This window comes from Phodopus roborovskii, unplaced genomic scaffold, assembly GCF_943737965.1.
Source record: "Phodopus roborovskii unplaced genomic scaffold, PHOROB, whole genome shotgun sequence".
Taxonomy (NCBI): domain Eukaryota; kingdom Metazoa; phylum Chordata; class Mammalia; order Rodentia; family Cricetidae; genus Phodopus; species Phodopus roborovskii.
The window spans coordinates 25,666,550-25,684,302 of NW_026126470.1; the positions used below are offsets into that span (position 1 = coordinate 25,666,550).

General features: G+C 38.9%; 3 protein-coding genes across 3 annotated transcripts; 1 reads left to right on the forward strand and 2 right to left on the reverse strand.

Moving 5' to 3' along the window:
* Positions 1 to 5,850: 5,850 nt before the first annotated feature.
* Positions 5,851 to 6,357, reverse strand: LOC127227482 (keratin-associated protein 13-1). Its single transcript, XM_051191828.1, has one exon. The coding sequence runs from the start codon at positions 6,355 to 6,357 to the stop codon at positions 5,851 to 5,853; it is 507 nt and encodes a 168-aa protein (XP_051047785.1).
* Positions 6,358 to 10,696: 4,339 nt separating this feature from the next.
* Positions 10,697 to 11,221, forward strand: LOC127227475 (keratin-associated protein 13-1). The gene has a single exon (XM_051191823.1). It carries the CDS (start codon positions 10,697 to 10,699, stop codon positions 11,219 to 11,221), a length of 525 nt encoding a protein of 174 aa, XP_051047780.1.
* Positions 11,222 to 15,684: 4,463 nt separating this feature from the next.
* On the reverse strand, positions 15,685 to 16,194 carry LOC127227477 (keratin-associated protein 13-1). Its single transcript, XM_051191825.1, has one exon. The coding sequence runs from the start codon at positions 16,192 to 16,194 to the stop codon at positions 15,685 to 15,687; it is 510 nt and encodes a 169-aa protein (XP_051047782.1).
* Positions 16,195 to 17,753: the final 1,559 nt, after the last annotated feature.

Here is a 17,753-nt window from a genome sequence, read left to right on the forward strand (position 1 = left end):
AGGTACTCTTAGCTCTTAACCCCCACAGTTTAGCTTTATTTTAAGTTCACAAAAGTGACGTTATGTTTCTTCTCATAAATCATCAACATCATCAGATTTGGACACATACAGCCTTGCTGGCCACGAGATAACTCCACCTCCGATTGGTCCTGTCTCTACCAGGCCTCCATCTTTCTCCTATCTCCCCCACCATCAATCATACTTACCAGTTCTGTGAATTTCAAACCTGGTAGGTCTTAAGCTGCTACTATCCAAGCATCAATGTTTCCAGGAATGGCTAATCTTCTTGTTCCTAGCTAACCTGTAGTGACTTCCAGGGAACAATGCATGGATTCTGATTTCCTGGAAACTGCCTGAGTCATTTCTATTCAAGGAATTTTACAATTTCTATTTCTGTATTCTTGTCACATTAGAGATTACAAATAACAGCTTTACTCCCCATGAACTTAACTCCCATATTTTCCATTAGTCATGCCTCAGTGACACATTGTAAAATTTCTTATCAGTGCCAGACAGGATTCAAAACAACATTCATCTGATGCTGCTCTAGAGAATGCATATCAGCAAATGTTTTATAATTTTCCAAGATACATTCGCTCACATAACGGTTTATAATGACAAAAACTGAAACATTTTTAAATGTGCTTGCTTTCTGATTTTTCTGAACACACCACTTGTCAACATCAATATTATTTAAGTAAATAATTATTAAATCACAAGGATATCAAGCCTGTGATGGGCTGTTCTCAGCATACAAGAACATTTTAATTGGCCTTGGTGGTACATGGCCATCATTATGACAGAGAGAGACACTGGGGCAGGAAGACCATGAGTTCCAGGCCATCTTCTGTGTATTGAACTTAAAACCAACATGGGATTCTTGGTAAGACATTATCTTGAAACAAACAAAAAAATCAAACTCATGAGATACTTTCTATCTTCAAAGGACAATAAGAAACAATTGATTCAATAAAGGTCAGAAAGTCTGTCAAGGATATGTAATTGTGTGTTTTGCAATGATTGGAACAGAGGGATGAATCTGTGATTCATGATATACAATTTCATGATTTTCATATCTGTTGATGCTCTATTACTAGTTTTGTTCATGAATTCTGAATGGACATCCTTTTACTGCGAAACCCACCAAGTTATGATTTTTCCCTAAGCATAATATACTCTTTTTCTTCTTCAATTTCCTTTGCCTTCTCCCATATCCCTCTATCTGTCCTCTTGGCTAGTCAGATTTGGACTGTCAAACAGTCCCAATGTGCAGACTCACTTATCAAATAGTATTTCCTCCAAGAAAATCTGAAAACTCTAGTCTTTGAAAACACTGGAAGAGTCAATCCTCATTGTAGGTTTATCAAACAGTCTGAAAATCTTCAGTGTATATATACAAGGACCACCAAAGGTGTCAAAAAAAACATAAAATAGAATAAAATAAACATATAAAATTGATGACAGGAAACAGAAGGCAGTAATAAACAAGTAAGACACACAAAGCATAAAAACTCAATAGCACATTGGGAAAAATCTGAAGGAAAAAAAGTGATAAAGTGATTCATTTTTATGAAGATCTAAAAGACTCAGAGTATTCTATGATATAAAATCATTATAGTTTTAACTGGGGGAATGGCTTGATTGTAAATTTGCTTGATGCCTAACTGTTATGACCCAAGTTAGGTCCCCAGCACACACAAAGAGAACTGGGTATGGTTACAGGAATCAATAACCCAAATTCTGGGAAGAGAAAGGGGCATCTCCCTGTCCTCTCAGCCAGACAATATAGCCAAAATAGAAACCTACAAGTTCAGTGAAGAGAGACAGAGGGAAGACATAAAATATTGAAACCTGTCCTGCAGATGCAAAATTACCCATAAAAGACTTCCCTCCAAGGGCCTCCCATGCACAAAGAAAAAAATATGCATATCTCAGGGATCACTGAACAAGAAACATAAGAGAATGAAGGTCTTAGGCGAGGTCTTATAGCATGATAGAAAAACATACACCATTTTCAATACTGTCAAATCTAACTATTTAAAATAAGATTTATTCTAAGTGTTACAACTACAGAATTTTTTCTGAATGTGAACCTTTAAGACTTAAGAATTTCTTTTTATATAACCTCTTTCAGCACCAGTATTTTCATATCCATGGATATTTGTTATAAATAACTATTTGTTTGGTACTTGGTTTTTCTAGTAGAGTCTTTGTCTGAATGGAATAAAGATTACGCACTTTCCTAATATTAGTCTTTATCTCATAGAGAGATGAATGAATGTAATTTTGAAAAAGATGTCTAACACCATTTGCATAAAACAGATCCTGCATAATGGTAAAGTTCCATGGTGAGTCTATTGTAACTTACCAAACATTCTTGGAATCAGAAGCATTTTAGACTTCAAAACTTCTCAGATTTCTGAGTATTTACATATAAAAAGTAAGAATACCGTGGGAAATCCCCAGTTTAAACTTGAAATTCAGTTATGTCCCTATATGCCTTATATGTACAGGCAGAGGATAATTTTTATAGAATATTTATTTATTTTATTTATGTATTTTTCTTATTTTAGATATGGATCACAGTTTCCTCTCCCTCCCTCCCATCCCTTCCCCCACTCCACAGGTGGTGCCTTCCAGGAGAGGTCAACAAAATCTGTCAAGTCATTTGGAATATTTTTAGGTCACTTGTACATCAACTGTGAGTTTAGGGATGTCATGTCAGGAGTGAAATTTTCAGAGTAGCAATGCTAATTTGGATAATGATGATGATTCTGATGATGATGATACTTTGAAGACAAATGACAAAAAAGTACAAAATAACTTAGTGTGGTGGTAGTCATTGATGACCTAAGCACTGACAAGCAGAAATAGTAGAAGAGCAATGCTTCTAAATTACTCATGAGAGAATTTCTGGAAACTGGTCACAGCAATTCTTGGAAACATGCACAGAAAACCAGTCGGTTAACAGATGATCATTAGCCTTGGCTGTTGATTAAAAGTGAGCAGCCAATGCTTTGTTTGTGAGCCTCTGTGTTCAAAATCTTTGGCTTTGAGTGTGTGTGTCAAAGTGTGCCTTAGGAAGATCCTGGAAGAGTAGAAGCAACTAGCTATAATCCTGAAAACTGCTGGCCGGCCTCCTGTTGACTGCAGAAAGTGGAATTAACTTACAAATTAGCAGACCACAGTTTACTGGCATGTATTTAACTGCTGGACCAGAGAGAGAAAAATGTCTGTATGCTAGGAAGTTTAGTCCTACAGAATTGAAAGATAATTACATTGCTGGCGACACTTAGCTTGGTCTAGTTTGTGGTAGCAGCTATGTGTTCTAACTGGTACAACTGTCTTATACACTCACTGCGAACTTAAAACAAACAAACAAATAGAACCCCACAGGCCCATACTACATTCTGCACTCCCACCCTACCTAAGGTGTGAACCTCTGTAATGACAGCTGGCTCAGCACTGAAGTTAAAAAGATGGCCCAAAGCAACATGAAGTGAATATTGTGATTGTGCCATATAGCACTTGCCTGTGAGAAGACTAAGATTTAAATCCAGTACACATCTGTGCATATGTCATCATAAAAACCCTCATTTTATACAATGACTATATTCTAATAACATTTTAAAAATTCAAAGTGGGATTTTTACTGAATGCATAGCCTTTTTATATTTTCCTAATAGGATAATTGTAATTCAAAGGCTGTAAACTATGGGCCTCCTGTGGTATCCTTTTGGGAAGCAGAAAGCCATACCTGTGTCTGAAATCTTGGTATAGAAGCAGATTAACTTCAGCCTGGTCAGGAAGCTCAAGTGCATCTTTTCAAACCTTACAGCTGCCCATGCTTTGAGGGAGTAAGCCTGCCAGTTGATCTTGGGTAATGATTATAAACATAAGAATGACAGAGATCGTGAAAACCCAAGGACAGTATGCAAAGGACTGAGTTCACTGTTTTCCATACCAACTTTCATGATATGGGTGCTTAATTCTTAGCCCCAGTCTTACTTCATTGTTACTTTCCCCTATAACTATAGAAGCATCATAATTACTTGCAAAAACTAGTAGTGAAGGAAGGGGGTAAGGTCATAATAGAAGGAAAGTATTAGCTGTTCAATAAAGGACACCACAAAGCATGATCTAGGTGGGTTAAATCAGAGGACACCCAGAGGAGCATTCAGTGTGATTCCAAGCATGGCACCCTAACTGTGATCTTTTAAAATCCACCTAATTCTTGTCTTTCTGTTTCTACTGCTGCAGAATAAGTACATGGAATGCAGTGAGCTCTGCCTGCCGCTGCTTTCAGGGTTTACATTTAGTTACTGCACTAGCAAAGGAGGAAGTAAGCATGATGAAATGAATGGGACATACATATTTGACAGGGGTCCAATACTCCAATACTCAGCACTCCACTCCTAATTTTCAGAGAATGTTTAACGATCTCATAAAACAAGAGTAGGTAAAGCATGCGAATATTGTTCGATATGAATATTGATTCCACATATTATCAAGCTAGTAATTTTTCTATATTTGATTGCTCTTTTAATTACTTCTTCTAAGTGTTTGAGCCAGAAAGACAAGGATGGCATGATTCCAGATTATTCAAGGTTATGAAGGCTCTCATTGAGTCACTTTTCACATCATTAAGGATTACTGTGTTTCCCTTAGATTTAATTCACATATTAGCTGAGAACCCAGGTACAACTTCACACCTGCTGAACCTAGGTTTATTTGTTTGTTTGTTTGTTTTGTTTTGTTTTTAAGTCTGTTGTCTTCCTACTTATACAAATGGAAACGATTTTAGCAGATTGAAAATGTTAATTGGGCTATGGGGACTAATTTCCCAAAAGTGACGCTCCTACACACTAACTTCACAAGGTTGAAAATTAACACACAGATAGAATCTTCTCTGTTACTATCCCTCATGCATTGACCTTACCATATGAACCTAACATTTTTTCTTGCATTCTTCACATTTCTATCACGTTCTACCCTTTGAAATGCATGGTGTAGTCACTAGTTTAACTAGGATGGTCAGTTCTGTATGTCTAAGGTGGAGAAGAGTTTCAGTTGAAAGCTCAGAGTGCTCAGGAATACCTGTGTGAAGAAGGGACCAAATCTAGAGACCAAGTGAAGTGAGTGCAATGGCTCCTAGCCTTCCAAAGCTACTGCCTCAAAGTAATCGCAATCAATGCCAATTAAGGCATTGTTTATTTTTGTCTTCTGCCTGAACCAAAAGTCTGACAGAAACACAATGAAGGAAAGATTTGTTTTGGTCTGTGACTGGAGGATCCATTTCACCATAGATAGGAAAACATCAAAGCAGCAGCCAGGAGAGGCTTCTTGCCCGCATATTGGTGGTTCAGGAACATACGTAGAACAGGAAGCAATATGGGCCAAAAGACCTCAAGATCTTTGTCCAAGAGATGCCCTTCTTCCACTTAGAGGGTACCCTGTAAATGTTCCACAAACTTCCAAATTGTTAACCTCAGTGTGAGACCAAACAGTGAAAGGACCAGCCCCTAGGGAGTATTTTACATCCAAACCATAATGCATTAGATGTAAATAATAACATTAAACATGCAATTGTGCAATAGGAAGAATGGTTTATTAAGATAAAATTATTTGACTTTGTAATTTTTGGAGATGTGAAAAAATGATCAGTTTTATCAACAATGTAGTTGAAGTTTTCCTTAGTCTTGCAGTTTGACAGAACCAAATTTGAGAGTTGGAAAAGAAAAAAGCAGCAAAAAATCAAGAAGATTTCAACAATTCTAAAGGATAAAATTAAAAGACAATTTTACTTCAGAATCTGCATTTAGGATTGGTATTGGAGAGTCAACAGATGAGTCAACAGAAGCCAGATGTATAGATTGGTTGATAGCAAGTTGAGTAGAAACCCCTAGAAGGAAAATAGAGTGGGCTACAGACAATGGATCTATAATATCTGGTAGGAAAGCTGTAATTCAGAGATCTGAAGCCACTGGGAACACAGCCCGCTGAGTAGCAACTTCTAGATCCATATCCCAGGGAATGGCAGCTGCTGGATCCAAAGCCCAGAGGCCCAGCATATGTCCCCTGGCAGGGACTGCAAGGTGTGAAGCTCCTGGGGTAGTAGCAGGCTGTCTGGCAGGGGCTGGACTCCACACAGGACCTCTGGCAGCTGGTGGGCTCAATACAGGTCTCCTGACAGCCACTGTTGAGAGAGGAGCCCAGCTGGCAGGTGCTGGGAGAGCAGCTGCTGGTGGTGTAGACCAGGTTGCTGGGGTAGGAAGAGCCACAGGAGGAACCTGAGGAGGGCAGGCAGCTCCTGAGGGAGCGGGAGGAGAAGTTTGCAGAGCAGCAGCTGTGGGCCATGTTGAGAGGAGATGTGATGAGCTCAGCTGGATGCGACTGAGAGGATTCTGAGTTTGAATGTCGCCCTGTGTGGAGAGCTGGGTTTATATACTCTCAGCCACAGGTGTGGTACCCAACAGTCTCATCCTTGACGTATTTGTGTGCTTCCTGGTTTACAAATGTGGAACTCGGTAATCTCTGTAATTATTGTTCATTTGAATAGTTTTCTGCGCAGTATATTTATGAGTGTTGTAATAAAGGCCAGAGTGCTACTCCTATCTACAAAATGCTATGACTACTTCATATTAATGCCTGCCCCATCATAGCTATGGAAACCCTTCCCATCCCTCTGCTATGTGCCTCTTCTTGGTTGTACACTCCTGCCCCTGCTAGTGAATGCCTCTTCCCTGAGACTGGAGAAGGAGGTAATGTGAATTATCTGGATACTTGGCATGTTTCCATAGGGATAGGAGCATTCACCTCTATCTTGCCAACCTCCATTGCCATTCTGCCAAACTACCTTATGGTAATTTAGTGGGGTGGTAACAGAACGCAATCATACCAGGGATTACAGTTACACACTGTGTATCAGTGGAATCGATACAAATTCAAAATGGATAAAAGCAACATAGTAAGAAGTGCAGCTAGAGATGGGGGAGGGCTGTTGTGTATTTACAGGCCAGTTGTTGGAAAGTATCTCCACTGAAACAGTCACACTTGTTTAATGTAGGGGGGGAAATGATGTTAAGAATAAAAATGAAGAAACAGGGAGGGACTTCACAATCTTCCCGTTGAACTCCTTAATTGTACTTTTGTTGTTTTTTGTTTACTGTTTAAAAACCAAGATTTTTGCAACATTGTATAGGCTGTCCTGGGATGAATGATCTCTCTGCCCTTTCCTCCTCGGTGCTGAGACTGAAAATGCATGTCACCGTGTCCCATTGCTCCCTTACTCTGCTAGTTTTCAATACCTGAATAATCATATTGTGCCAATTATGCATACTTAAAATTTTCTCATTCTCCTTTCATCATTTGCATCTATAATGACTGAGGTTTCTAATCAATGCTGCCTACTTCTTCTTCTCATGATACTGCGTATCCTGTGGTTTTCTGATCAGTGCTATATCCTTGTGCCCAGATACACTTTTCTATCTAAGTATGAAGTCTATGAATGTGTAAAATTCCCTCCTACTCTTCTTCCTTCTCCTCTTCCTCCTCTTCTTTCCTTTTCTCTCCTTCAGTATTTCTTCCTCCCTTCTACCTCCATTTATCATTTTTTGTTTGTGCTATGCTTAAATTTTTCTTTGTTGTCTATTTTCATCTTTGATTTCTTTTATTTTTATTTGGTAGTTTGTTCTTTCGCAGCAAGAGATGCTTTAGGTAAGAGGGGCCAAGGTGTTCTTTTGAAATTCACAACCACAAGAAAAAAGGAAAGAAATAAATGAAAGATACAAGGATAAAACAGAACAAGAAGGAGACAGGATAATGTAAAAACATGTGGAGTTAGAGCTTGTGGTATCTATGTGGAAAAGCAGAGGTATGTGGCATAGGGATAGCAGTCAGTGTTAGACAAGCCAGACACTCATAAGAATAGCATCTGAACCTGTCCAAGCTTAATGGATGTCATTACCTTAAGGACTCTGAGATACACCCTTATTAGACTCATTTCTATGTTACATGAATATAAATATTTTGAAGTTCTGTAAAGTTATCGTTTGCACATTGCTTAAAATATTAATTTTCCCAGGGAAAATAAACACATACAAATATGTATATGTATATTTGCATATATAGATGCGTGTATGCATACACACACATTGTCTAGGGACATATCAAAGCATTGCAGAATGACAGAGATCTTATATGAGCCGGAACTAAGCTGCTTAACTTCGAGCTGTGATGCGCTTAAAGTTATATCCTGATTTAAGCAGCTGGGATCAAGGCAATAAGAAACTTCTACAGATTTATAAGACTATAGAAGGAATTTGGAATTCTGGACCTCTCAGGGACTTGGGGCCCTGGGAAGTAGCCCCAGATCTTAGAAAACCAACTGTGACAGGCAGAGTTGAATTTCTAACGGGCAGATCCTTATAAGGGCACAAGGACAGAAACCCAAGCGTAAATTGCATCAGTTCTTGATTGGATTGAAATGACCTAGGCTATGGGAGTCTTCACTCTGGCAACCTGGCTGAACTGAAAGTAACAAGCCTCTAGAGGAGGATAAAACCTACTTCCATGCGAAATGTCTGGTATTTCTCAGAGCGTGGGAGAAATACAAGATGTCTGAGGCACAAGAGAGTGGCAGAACTTAGAATGTGAATCCCAGGATTTGTGGAAGCAGACCGAAACATTAAAAAGCAGTCATGTGTCACATAGCCCTGACTGTGTCAGCAGCGCATCGCGCAGACCATGGGGGCCCTGTAGGATTGCGTTACCTAGTGATAAAGCAGCTGCATCTGTTTGAACACACCCTGACCATGGAAATTGTGGGATTTGCCAACAGCACAGTTTCCAAAACTCACACCCGTCATCAATGACACAAGACTGCACCTATGTGAGGAATCTGACAATGTGAAACGGGAACATTTTATGTTTCAGGAGTAATTATACCTGTGAACAAAGGGTATGATTGAGAAATTGGATAGGAACATAAAAATAATGCAATTGAGTTTAACTGTAAACTTAAAAATAAGGTAACTAACATGAAAGGAAATGGATGGAGTTTGTGAACTGAATTATGAGGAAAGGGAATTTCCAAACTAAAGACCCATGACAAAAAGTTTGAAAAGAAAGAAATAGCTGAAGGAGGCTTGTGGAAATCAAAGTGCATGCTGTAGTTATAACTGAACCTAATGAAAACAAAGGGTGAATGAGGTAATGGTAACATCTGAGATTTCAGTTGAGAATGCACAAGTATTAACCAAAGGCATAAACCATGAAATAGTAAAACAATTAAGTGATTGTAATGTGTCTAGTCAAAAAGGAGAGGATTAAAGATGGACATAGCAGACATGGTTTAGATACAGATTGCACAGAGACAAAACTTCTAGTTATTTTTTAAATAAATTATTACAGAACTTAAATCATTTTGGGGGGCAGCACTATTTGACATTCCCAAGAGAAAACATCTGTCTGAATTGTGTGCTGTACACTAACAGTAGACTATCTTTATAACATATAATAAGCAAAAAATTGACGTATTCGGAGTTTTTGGATTACTTCTCTTCACCAAGGTTCCCCTCAAACCGAAGGCTCCAGAGAAAGAGAAGTGGGTCCTTTGACCTGTACAAGATACAGAATTCTTGCTTCGGGGGGGGGGGGGTAGCGGAAATCCTGCTAACGTTTGCCACCAGAGCCTGCTGGGAATTCCTTTGCCTTCTCTGGGCTCAGTCATCACTTGGGAACCGACCATGACAAACAAGGTCTTGCATGAATTTGGCTGGATTTCAGACCGCATCAAGAAGAACCATAGTGAATGAATGAATAATTTCCCCCGTGGTGTAAGAAGTAGGAATCAAACCCTCCACTCAGTCACACATAGGTGAGAATCCAGTGTGACCTCAGTCCTCATATCACACACCAGAGGTAAAACTGGCTCCCCCCCTCCATTTTTGTTTCTTGTTTTTTTTTTTTTTTTTTTCTACTTTGATTCAATTGCACAAGGGCTTAGACCTGACTCCCTTACATCTCCGCTCCTTGAGATCACATGTGTCGCTGCCTTGCTTTTGTTTTGCTCTTCCCAGTTCTAGTCTTGCTCACTTTGCTTGGCCTCTATTCTTAACACACTTTTGTGTGCAACCCACAAGAGAAATTCTGTAATACGTGTGGTATAATTTTGGAAAATGGACATCACCGGTGACAGGTAAGGTCAATCTTTAATAGGTTCCATAGGATACCCAAAATGACTCTTAGTTCATTAACTATAGGAGATGAATGTTATTAGCATTCAATAGCATAGAGATAAAAGTATTTTCTGGCAGGTAACATCTGACAAAACACATTTAAAAAAATGTCTCAAGAGGAAAAGGGGGGATTTTCCTAGACATGATGGAATAAGCATCCCTGTAAAAACAGTCATGCACAACATCTCTGACATAGCAGTAGCTCATTGTCTTAACTACAACAAAATTATAACACCCACAAATATACTGTGCAGAAACCTATTCAAGTGAGGTACAATTACAGAGATTACTGAGTCCCACATTTGTAAACCAGGAAGCACACAAATACATCAAGGATGAGACTGTTGGGTACCACACCTGTGGCTGAGAGTATATAAACCCAGCTCTCCACAGGGTGACATGCAAACTCAGAATCCTCCCTGTTGCATCCAGCTGAGCTCATCACATCTCCTCTCAACATGGCCCACAGCTGCTGCTCTGCAAACTTCTCCTCCCGCTCCCTCAGGAGCTGCCTGCCCTCCTCAGGTTCCTCCTGTGGCTCTTCCTACCCCAGCAACCTGGTCTACACCACCAGCAGCTGCTCTCCCAGCACCTGCCAGCTGGGCTCCTCTCTCAACAGTGGCTGTCAGGAGACCTGTATTGAGCCCACCAGCTGCCAGAGGTCCTGTGTGGAGTCCAGCCCCTGCCAGACAGCCTGCTACTACCCCAGGAGCTTCACACCTTGCAGTCCCTGCCAGGGGACATATGCTGGGCCTCTGGGCTTTGGATCCAGCAGCTGCCGTTCCCTGGGATATGGATCTAGAAGCTGCTACTCAGCGGGCTGTGGACCCAGTGGCTTCAGATCTCTGAATTATGGAGTCTTTGGCTTCCCTTCCCTGGGTTATGGGTCCAGAGTCTGCTACCCAAGCTACTTGGTGCCTTGTTCCCGCCAACTTTGCTACAGACCAATCTGTGGATTGGGCCTCTATGGGATCAACTGTTAAGGCTTTATATTCTCAAATGTCAAAGTCTATGCTCTAAAGCTGCGGTTTTTCTTGCTTAACCCCTATTGATAGCGTGCCATCCTTCCTTTAACAGCTTCTTTCTTCTTCAACTTCCAGCACAACTGTGCCCTACTCTCTACTGTTCACATATTCAGATGCTATTTGCTTTCTATTGAAGAACATTTGAAAATTGGCAACTTCCATTTATTTAATAAATGTGTGCAATATGCTATCTTCATGTGTTGTTCACATTATTCTTATATCATTCGTAGTTTTTGCCCTTATGGTTTGGAAGACTTAAAAGGATTAGTATGATTGTCCAACTGAATTTGGGTATATACACTTTTGGATTAGTTTGCTTTTCTTTATTCAGCAGTTTTCAATTCTAGGAAGATTATCATTCATATCCAAACAACAGAGCTCAACTAGAGTGTGAATTGCCTGAGATTAAAATATGGGAATTTCTGATGAGCCAGGCAAACAAAAAAAAAAAAAAATTAGGATGTGAAGGAAAAATGTGAACACCAAGAATAAGATATTTTATAATTTACAAGATGAGGTCTGTACAAAGGCAAAATATTAAGTCTAGTGTTTGAATGTAGATTTTCAGTCAGAAGAAAATAGCTTCGAACAACTCTCAGGACAGACAGACATTTATGTGTTGGTGTACATGCTAGTCTTCCTGCCTCTTGTGGTTGGCTAATGACACCTGCATCTCAGCCACATGCATAAGGAAATGGCAATCATCTTGCTTCATGATGTGCTAGGAACCTCCTGCCACATTCCAGGCTCAACTCTAATCAACCAAAGGATTAGGGTAATGTTTTCGTTGAAGAGGTTTAATTTACTAGGCTTCCTCTGTGTCTTAAAGAGAGTTGAGTACAATTAATATGATATAATATCTTAAACAGGATCAAAGATTACATGTATTGTGAGCATTCACATAGTTAAAAAGAAAAAATATCACTCAAAATACACATTTTTAACGAACTACTAGAATGCTGTATTCTAGAAACATTTAGCTCATTTGTAAAGATTCTTAAAATTGTCTACTCCTATGTTTGGTACAGGGAAGAACTTTTTTTTTTCTTACGTTCTGTCTTTTATTGGTTGATGTTTATAATTTTCTATATTCTCATAACTGTTAAAGGGAGAAATGACAGGATCCTTCCTTGTAAATTTTGAGATAAACAGGTACGTACCCAAGGATGTATTGAGTATATATCCATGATAAATGTAAATTAAAAAACAAAATCAATGAGGCTAATGAGATAGGAGTAATAAATGAGTTCATATGAAGTGATTTTCAGAATAGAAGAAGCCCCAGGGACTTTTGACAGTAGGGTTGCGAGTATATTTTTTGTAAGCTTAAGATATTATACCACTATAAAAATATTGGCAAACTTCAAACCCATTTTATACTTCACTCTTCTCCTGTCTGAAATACAAGTTCATTTTTCTCCTGCATCTAATGATTCCATGAGAATTCTTTGTCTAGTATTACCTTGATATATGTAGTTTGCTATCACAGATGATCACACACAGCCCATGGCATACAGTGTTATGGGGGATTTACACAGCCTCTACAAAAAGGACTAAAAATACGATGATGCAAGGAGAGTGATGGAGGCAATGATTCAGTAACTAGGAAAAACTTTGATTGCCAGCATTATTTGGAATATATATATATATATATATATATATATATATATATATATATAATGATTGCAAATGTATTTCATCACAGGATTCTCACTGTATTTTATTTACCATGACATCATCACTTTTACATCACTATAACAACAGTAGGAAAAATTTGGAGAGCTTTATTAGGGTTGCTTGGACTGGATTGTGAAATAAAATTGCTAGGATTAAATATGTATTTGGCAATCCTGAAGTGAAACTGACTGTCTTTTTAACTCTCAGTGACATTTCTCTTTTGCTAATGACATGGGAGCATATTGTCAGTGGGTCTCATTATTTGATGTTTTGTGGTTGTTTGTCTTTGTTTATCTAAATATATCAGTAAAGGATTTTTTATTGACAATAATGAAAGTTATTGAAAACAAATAAAATGCATATCAAAGTCCATGTCGACATATCTTTGCATCTGCTAATATAGATGACCATCTTTTATAGCAATTCTTCTATTTTTATTCTTTTGAAGAATACCTGGGAACTGTGTATACTGTGTTCTATCCCCTCAAATTGAACTGGCTTATCAGGTTGGAAGATCATCGATCTTTATTTAGGTATTTCATACACCTTTCACTTTCATTTTGGTTAAGCATTATGAAGTCACAGTTACTCATCCCCCACACTCCTCTGCCTCATTCGGCATTCCCCTGCTCTACTTACATTATCTATGCCAACTTAAGGTATGGCCCCTTCTACTAACTTGGCTACCATGTATTCTCTAGGCTAAATATAGAAAATACTGTTTTCAAAGCTGGAATCCATCAGAGAGGTAGAATATGGGGATTATATTTTTGTGGCAGAGCAATCTCACCCAATATGATTTGTCCCTATTTCCTTCCACTTACCTACACATTTTATGGTTTTATTCTACCTACAACTGAGTAATATCCCACTGGGTACAAGTACCATATTTTTACATCATTTGATAAACATCTTGATTGATTCCATTTCCTACCAGTTCTGAATGGAGCCACTAGGAATATAGATGTGCAAGCATCTCTGTTGTATGATATTGTCTCCAGAATGTGTGCTCAGGAGTGATTGCAACTAGGTTTTGTGGTACTTCTATTCCAAGTTTTTGAGAAATCACCAGAACAATTCCCACAGTGGTTGTATTAATTGACACTACCACCATCAGTGTATCATGGTTTCCCTTGAACACAGCTAAGTGGGTACATTCATGGTCATTTGTATTTTTTTTTTCATTTAACATTTCTATATGAAAATCATGTCACCAGCTCAAGCAAAAGAAAAAAAAATCAAAATTCGACATTCTAAGACAATACAATCCAGAGACATACATTCAGAACTTAACATGATGAGAAACAATGGTAGGAAAATGTATACAAGCATTACTTTCATAATCATGATTCCACGCATATTAATATAATAATAAAAGCCCTGTAGTTCATAACGCATCCAAATCTTAAAACTGTGGTATCCCATGTGGTGTTCCGTGGCTTTGCGTGGTATTGGAGACATGCTCAGTGTGGTATTAAAGGTGTAAGTTTCCTTACATGCCTACTATTGATGTTCCATTTCTCTACAGGCACTGTGCTTTCATCTGGGACTCTGAAATGTTGAAATCGTCTGTGGAAGTGTGAAAACTGATGCTCAGACATACGCAGTGCAAGACTTCTTTCAAATGGAAGTGATTTGTATTCTTGGTCCAACCAAATCTGAATGGGGTGAGGTAGAATCTTAAAGTGATTTTAAACTGTGTATCCCCAATTGTTAAGGCTATTGAATGGTTTTTGGTTTTGCTTTTTAAGTTTCAACTAGCCATGTATATTTCCTGTTTTGAGAATTCTTCTTTTTCAAAGCTCTTTGATGGATTTGATGTACTAATGGACTATATGCTATTGCTTTGGGACTGCTTTCTTTCTTTCTTCCTTTCTTTCTTTTTTGCCTCTTCTTTTAAACAAACTACACCTGACACATTAACTTTGAGGATCAGACTGAAACAAATGATAAAACAGTTGAGCATTGTTTCTAGGTTAGATGAAGGTGAGCTGTAGAAGCATCAGGATGTTGCCCTGATTCCTAGACTGAGTTATTGCCACCTAAGATGATTGCCATCTCCTTTCAAATGTTTTGATGAGGTAGGCAGGAATAGTTGCCTAATCTCCAGGTGGTAGACATACCAGCATTTTAGATAAAAAGAAGTGCCTTCCTGTCTTGAGAGCATTTGAAAGTTGACTTTCCTCTTAATATTTGCATAGTTTTTTCTATGAAAAATATATAACCATATAAATTATATATACTCTTGATGGGTAACATTTTAGGCATGTATGTCAATTGTAGGCAGTTCTCAGGTAAATGGGTCTTGCATTCAAATTATATTCTTCCATTTATTGATTACTAAAAAAAGGAACATGCCCCAAACCAAAATTTTTTTCTATCAAACTCAAGTTGCATAAAGGTTTTGATCTTCAATTAAGTCCCATATATCAATAAATGCAAATATATAAGCAATATAATAATAGGATGAACAAAGCAGTAAGGCCTCAGATTGCTCAAGTTTATTGGGTTAAATTTTCAGTTTTGAAATATGTTTAAGTGAACACCAAATACCAGAACATCGATAACAGGAAATACAAGGGATAATATGAGATTACACATTAAGATTCTAAGAGGAACTGAGGATGAAAGAATAGTTAGTGGAAAGACAAAAAAAAAAAATAAAAGGTAGATGAGTATAATAGATTGTCATAGCGAATTTGGTTTTAATGTTGTAAGAATATGGAGACTTAACAGTTGAATTCCTAGAAAGCAGTGCCACAGATTGATCTGTAACAAGAAGGTTGAAATGTAGAATCTAAGTACACAGGATAGTAGAATCTGGGCCCATACCACAGGGAAGGGAAGCCAAAGACTCCACAATTCAGAGATCTGAAGCCACTGGGTCCACACCCGATTGAGTAGCAGCTTCTAGATCCACAGCCCAAGGAACGGCAGCTGCTGGATCCAAAGCCCAGAGGCCCAGCATATGTCCCCTGGCAGGGACTGCAAGGTGTGAAGCTCCTGGGGTAGTAGCAGGCTGTCTGGCAGGGGCTGGCCACCACACAGGACCTCTGGCAGCTGGTGGGCTCAATGCAGGTCTCCTGACAGCCACTGTTGAGAGAGGAGCCCAGCTGGCAGGTGCTGGGAGAGCAGCTGCTGGTGGTGTAGACCAGGTTGCTGGGGTAGGAAGAGCCACAGGAGGAACCTGAGGAGGGCAGGCAGCTCCTGAGGGAGCGGGAGGAGAAGTTTGCAGAGCAGCAGCTGTGGGCCATGTTGAGAGGAGATATGATGAGCTCAGCTGAATGCAACAGGGAGGATTCTGAGTTTGAATGTCGCCCTGTGGAGAGCTGAGTTTATATACTCTCAGCCACAGGTGTGGTACCCAACAGTCTCATCCTTGACGTATTTGTGTGCTTCCTGGTTTACAAATGTGCAGTTGCATGCGAATAGTTTTCAGAACAGTGTTTTTACGGATGTTGCAATTTTGTTATGGTTACGACAGTGAGTTATTGCTAAGTCATAGACGCTATGACTGTTTGATGCTAATGCTTATTCGTTGTGTCCAGGAAAATCTCTCCTTTTCCTCTTGGCCCGATTTTTATACCATTGTCGGAATATTCTGAAGAACACGCGTTTCCTCCGCAGTTAGGGATGAGAGGAATCCACTCTTCTGATTCGTTGATGAATTGGAGGCATCACTCTGGTTCCCTTTGGAACGTACTGAAGATCACCTTAGCTTTTGCCATCCATTCTCATCTTCCACTGCTCTCCTTTGTGGACGCGTAGCGTTTGCCATGCGCTTCACCTCCACTAGCGAGGACAGAGTGTGAGCGAGCACGGTAGACTGAATGAGATTGAACCTACAAGGAGAGAGAGAGACATAAAAGCAGTGATGGGAGTTGTGTTTAGGGCTTAGAGAGCACTGAGGCAGAGTCACGCGTGCAGGACACTTTGGTCCTCGCCAGTAGAGTCAAAGATAGGAGAGAAGCAAACCACATATTAATAATATTTACTAACCCCATCACTATTGCTCTCACATATACCAAAGTATATATCCAAGAGTAAAAATAAAATAGAAAGACTGGTTTGAAAAATAACTGTAATATTAGCAGATGAAAGGACATGATGAATCAATTTGATGGATATATTTTAGGTTTTTTTTTTGTTTGTTTGTTTGTTTGTTTTGATTTTGAGAGAGAACTTCTGGCCAAGTTTAATTAGTGTCTGATTATAATGATTTATACATACTTATTGAAAAAAAAACCCGATAAGAATGACCACCAGAAGTCTCTTAGAATGATCGCTATGCTGGATAGCTTTATGTCAACTTGTTATAAACTAAAGCCATTTGATATAAGACAATCTTTTTTTTCACAGATATATATATATATATATATATATATATATATATATATATATATACACCAACTCCATTTAAATGAAAACAAACATACAAACATTTATAGACAATATTTGGGAACTTGGGCGTTGTTCTTTCCAAACTACTTCCTGCTGGTAAGGGGCACTTGTCATGGGGGATTCTAAGAAGATGCAGAAATCCTGGCTGTAGTCTGTAAGGCTGCTTTGTCCAGCTGTTTTGAATGTAGGATCACCTGGTACTCTGTTTAAGGCGGTCTGGCGTGATCAAACTACATTAGTCTGGAAGGGATCCACAGCTTTTCATTTTCTGTGGCAACAAAAATAGAAATCCTTTTCCCCAGTAACTTGTCCTTGAACTTAAATTTTGGAGTCAAAGCATTTTTTTTATTTAATTTATGATTTTACATGTTGATCCCAGTTCCCTCTCCCTCCCTCCCTCCTTCCCTTTTAC

What these genes read in the sequence shown, in the direction of transcription:
- LOC127227477 (XM_051191825.1), bottom strand. Translation starts at nt 16,194, where the DNA reads ATGGCCCACAGCTGCTGCTCTGCAAACTTCTCCTCCCGCTCCCTCAGG.
- LOC127227482 (XM_051191828.1), bottom strand. Translation starts at nt 6,357, where the DNA reads ATGGCCCACAGCTGCTGCTCTGCAAACTTCTCCTCCCGCTCCCTCAGG.
- LOC127227475 (XM_051191823.1), top strand. Translation starts at nt 10,697, where the DNA reads ATGGCCCACAGCTGCTGCTCTGCAAACTTCTCCTCCCGCTCCCTCAGG.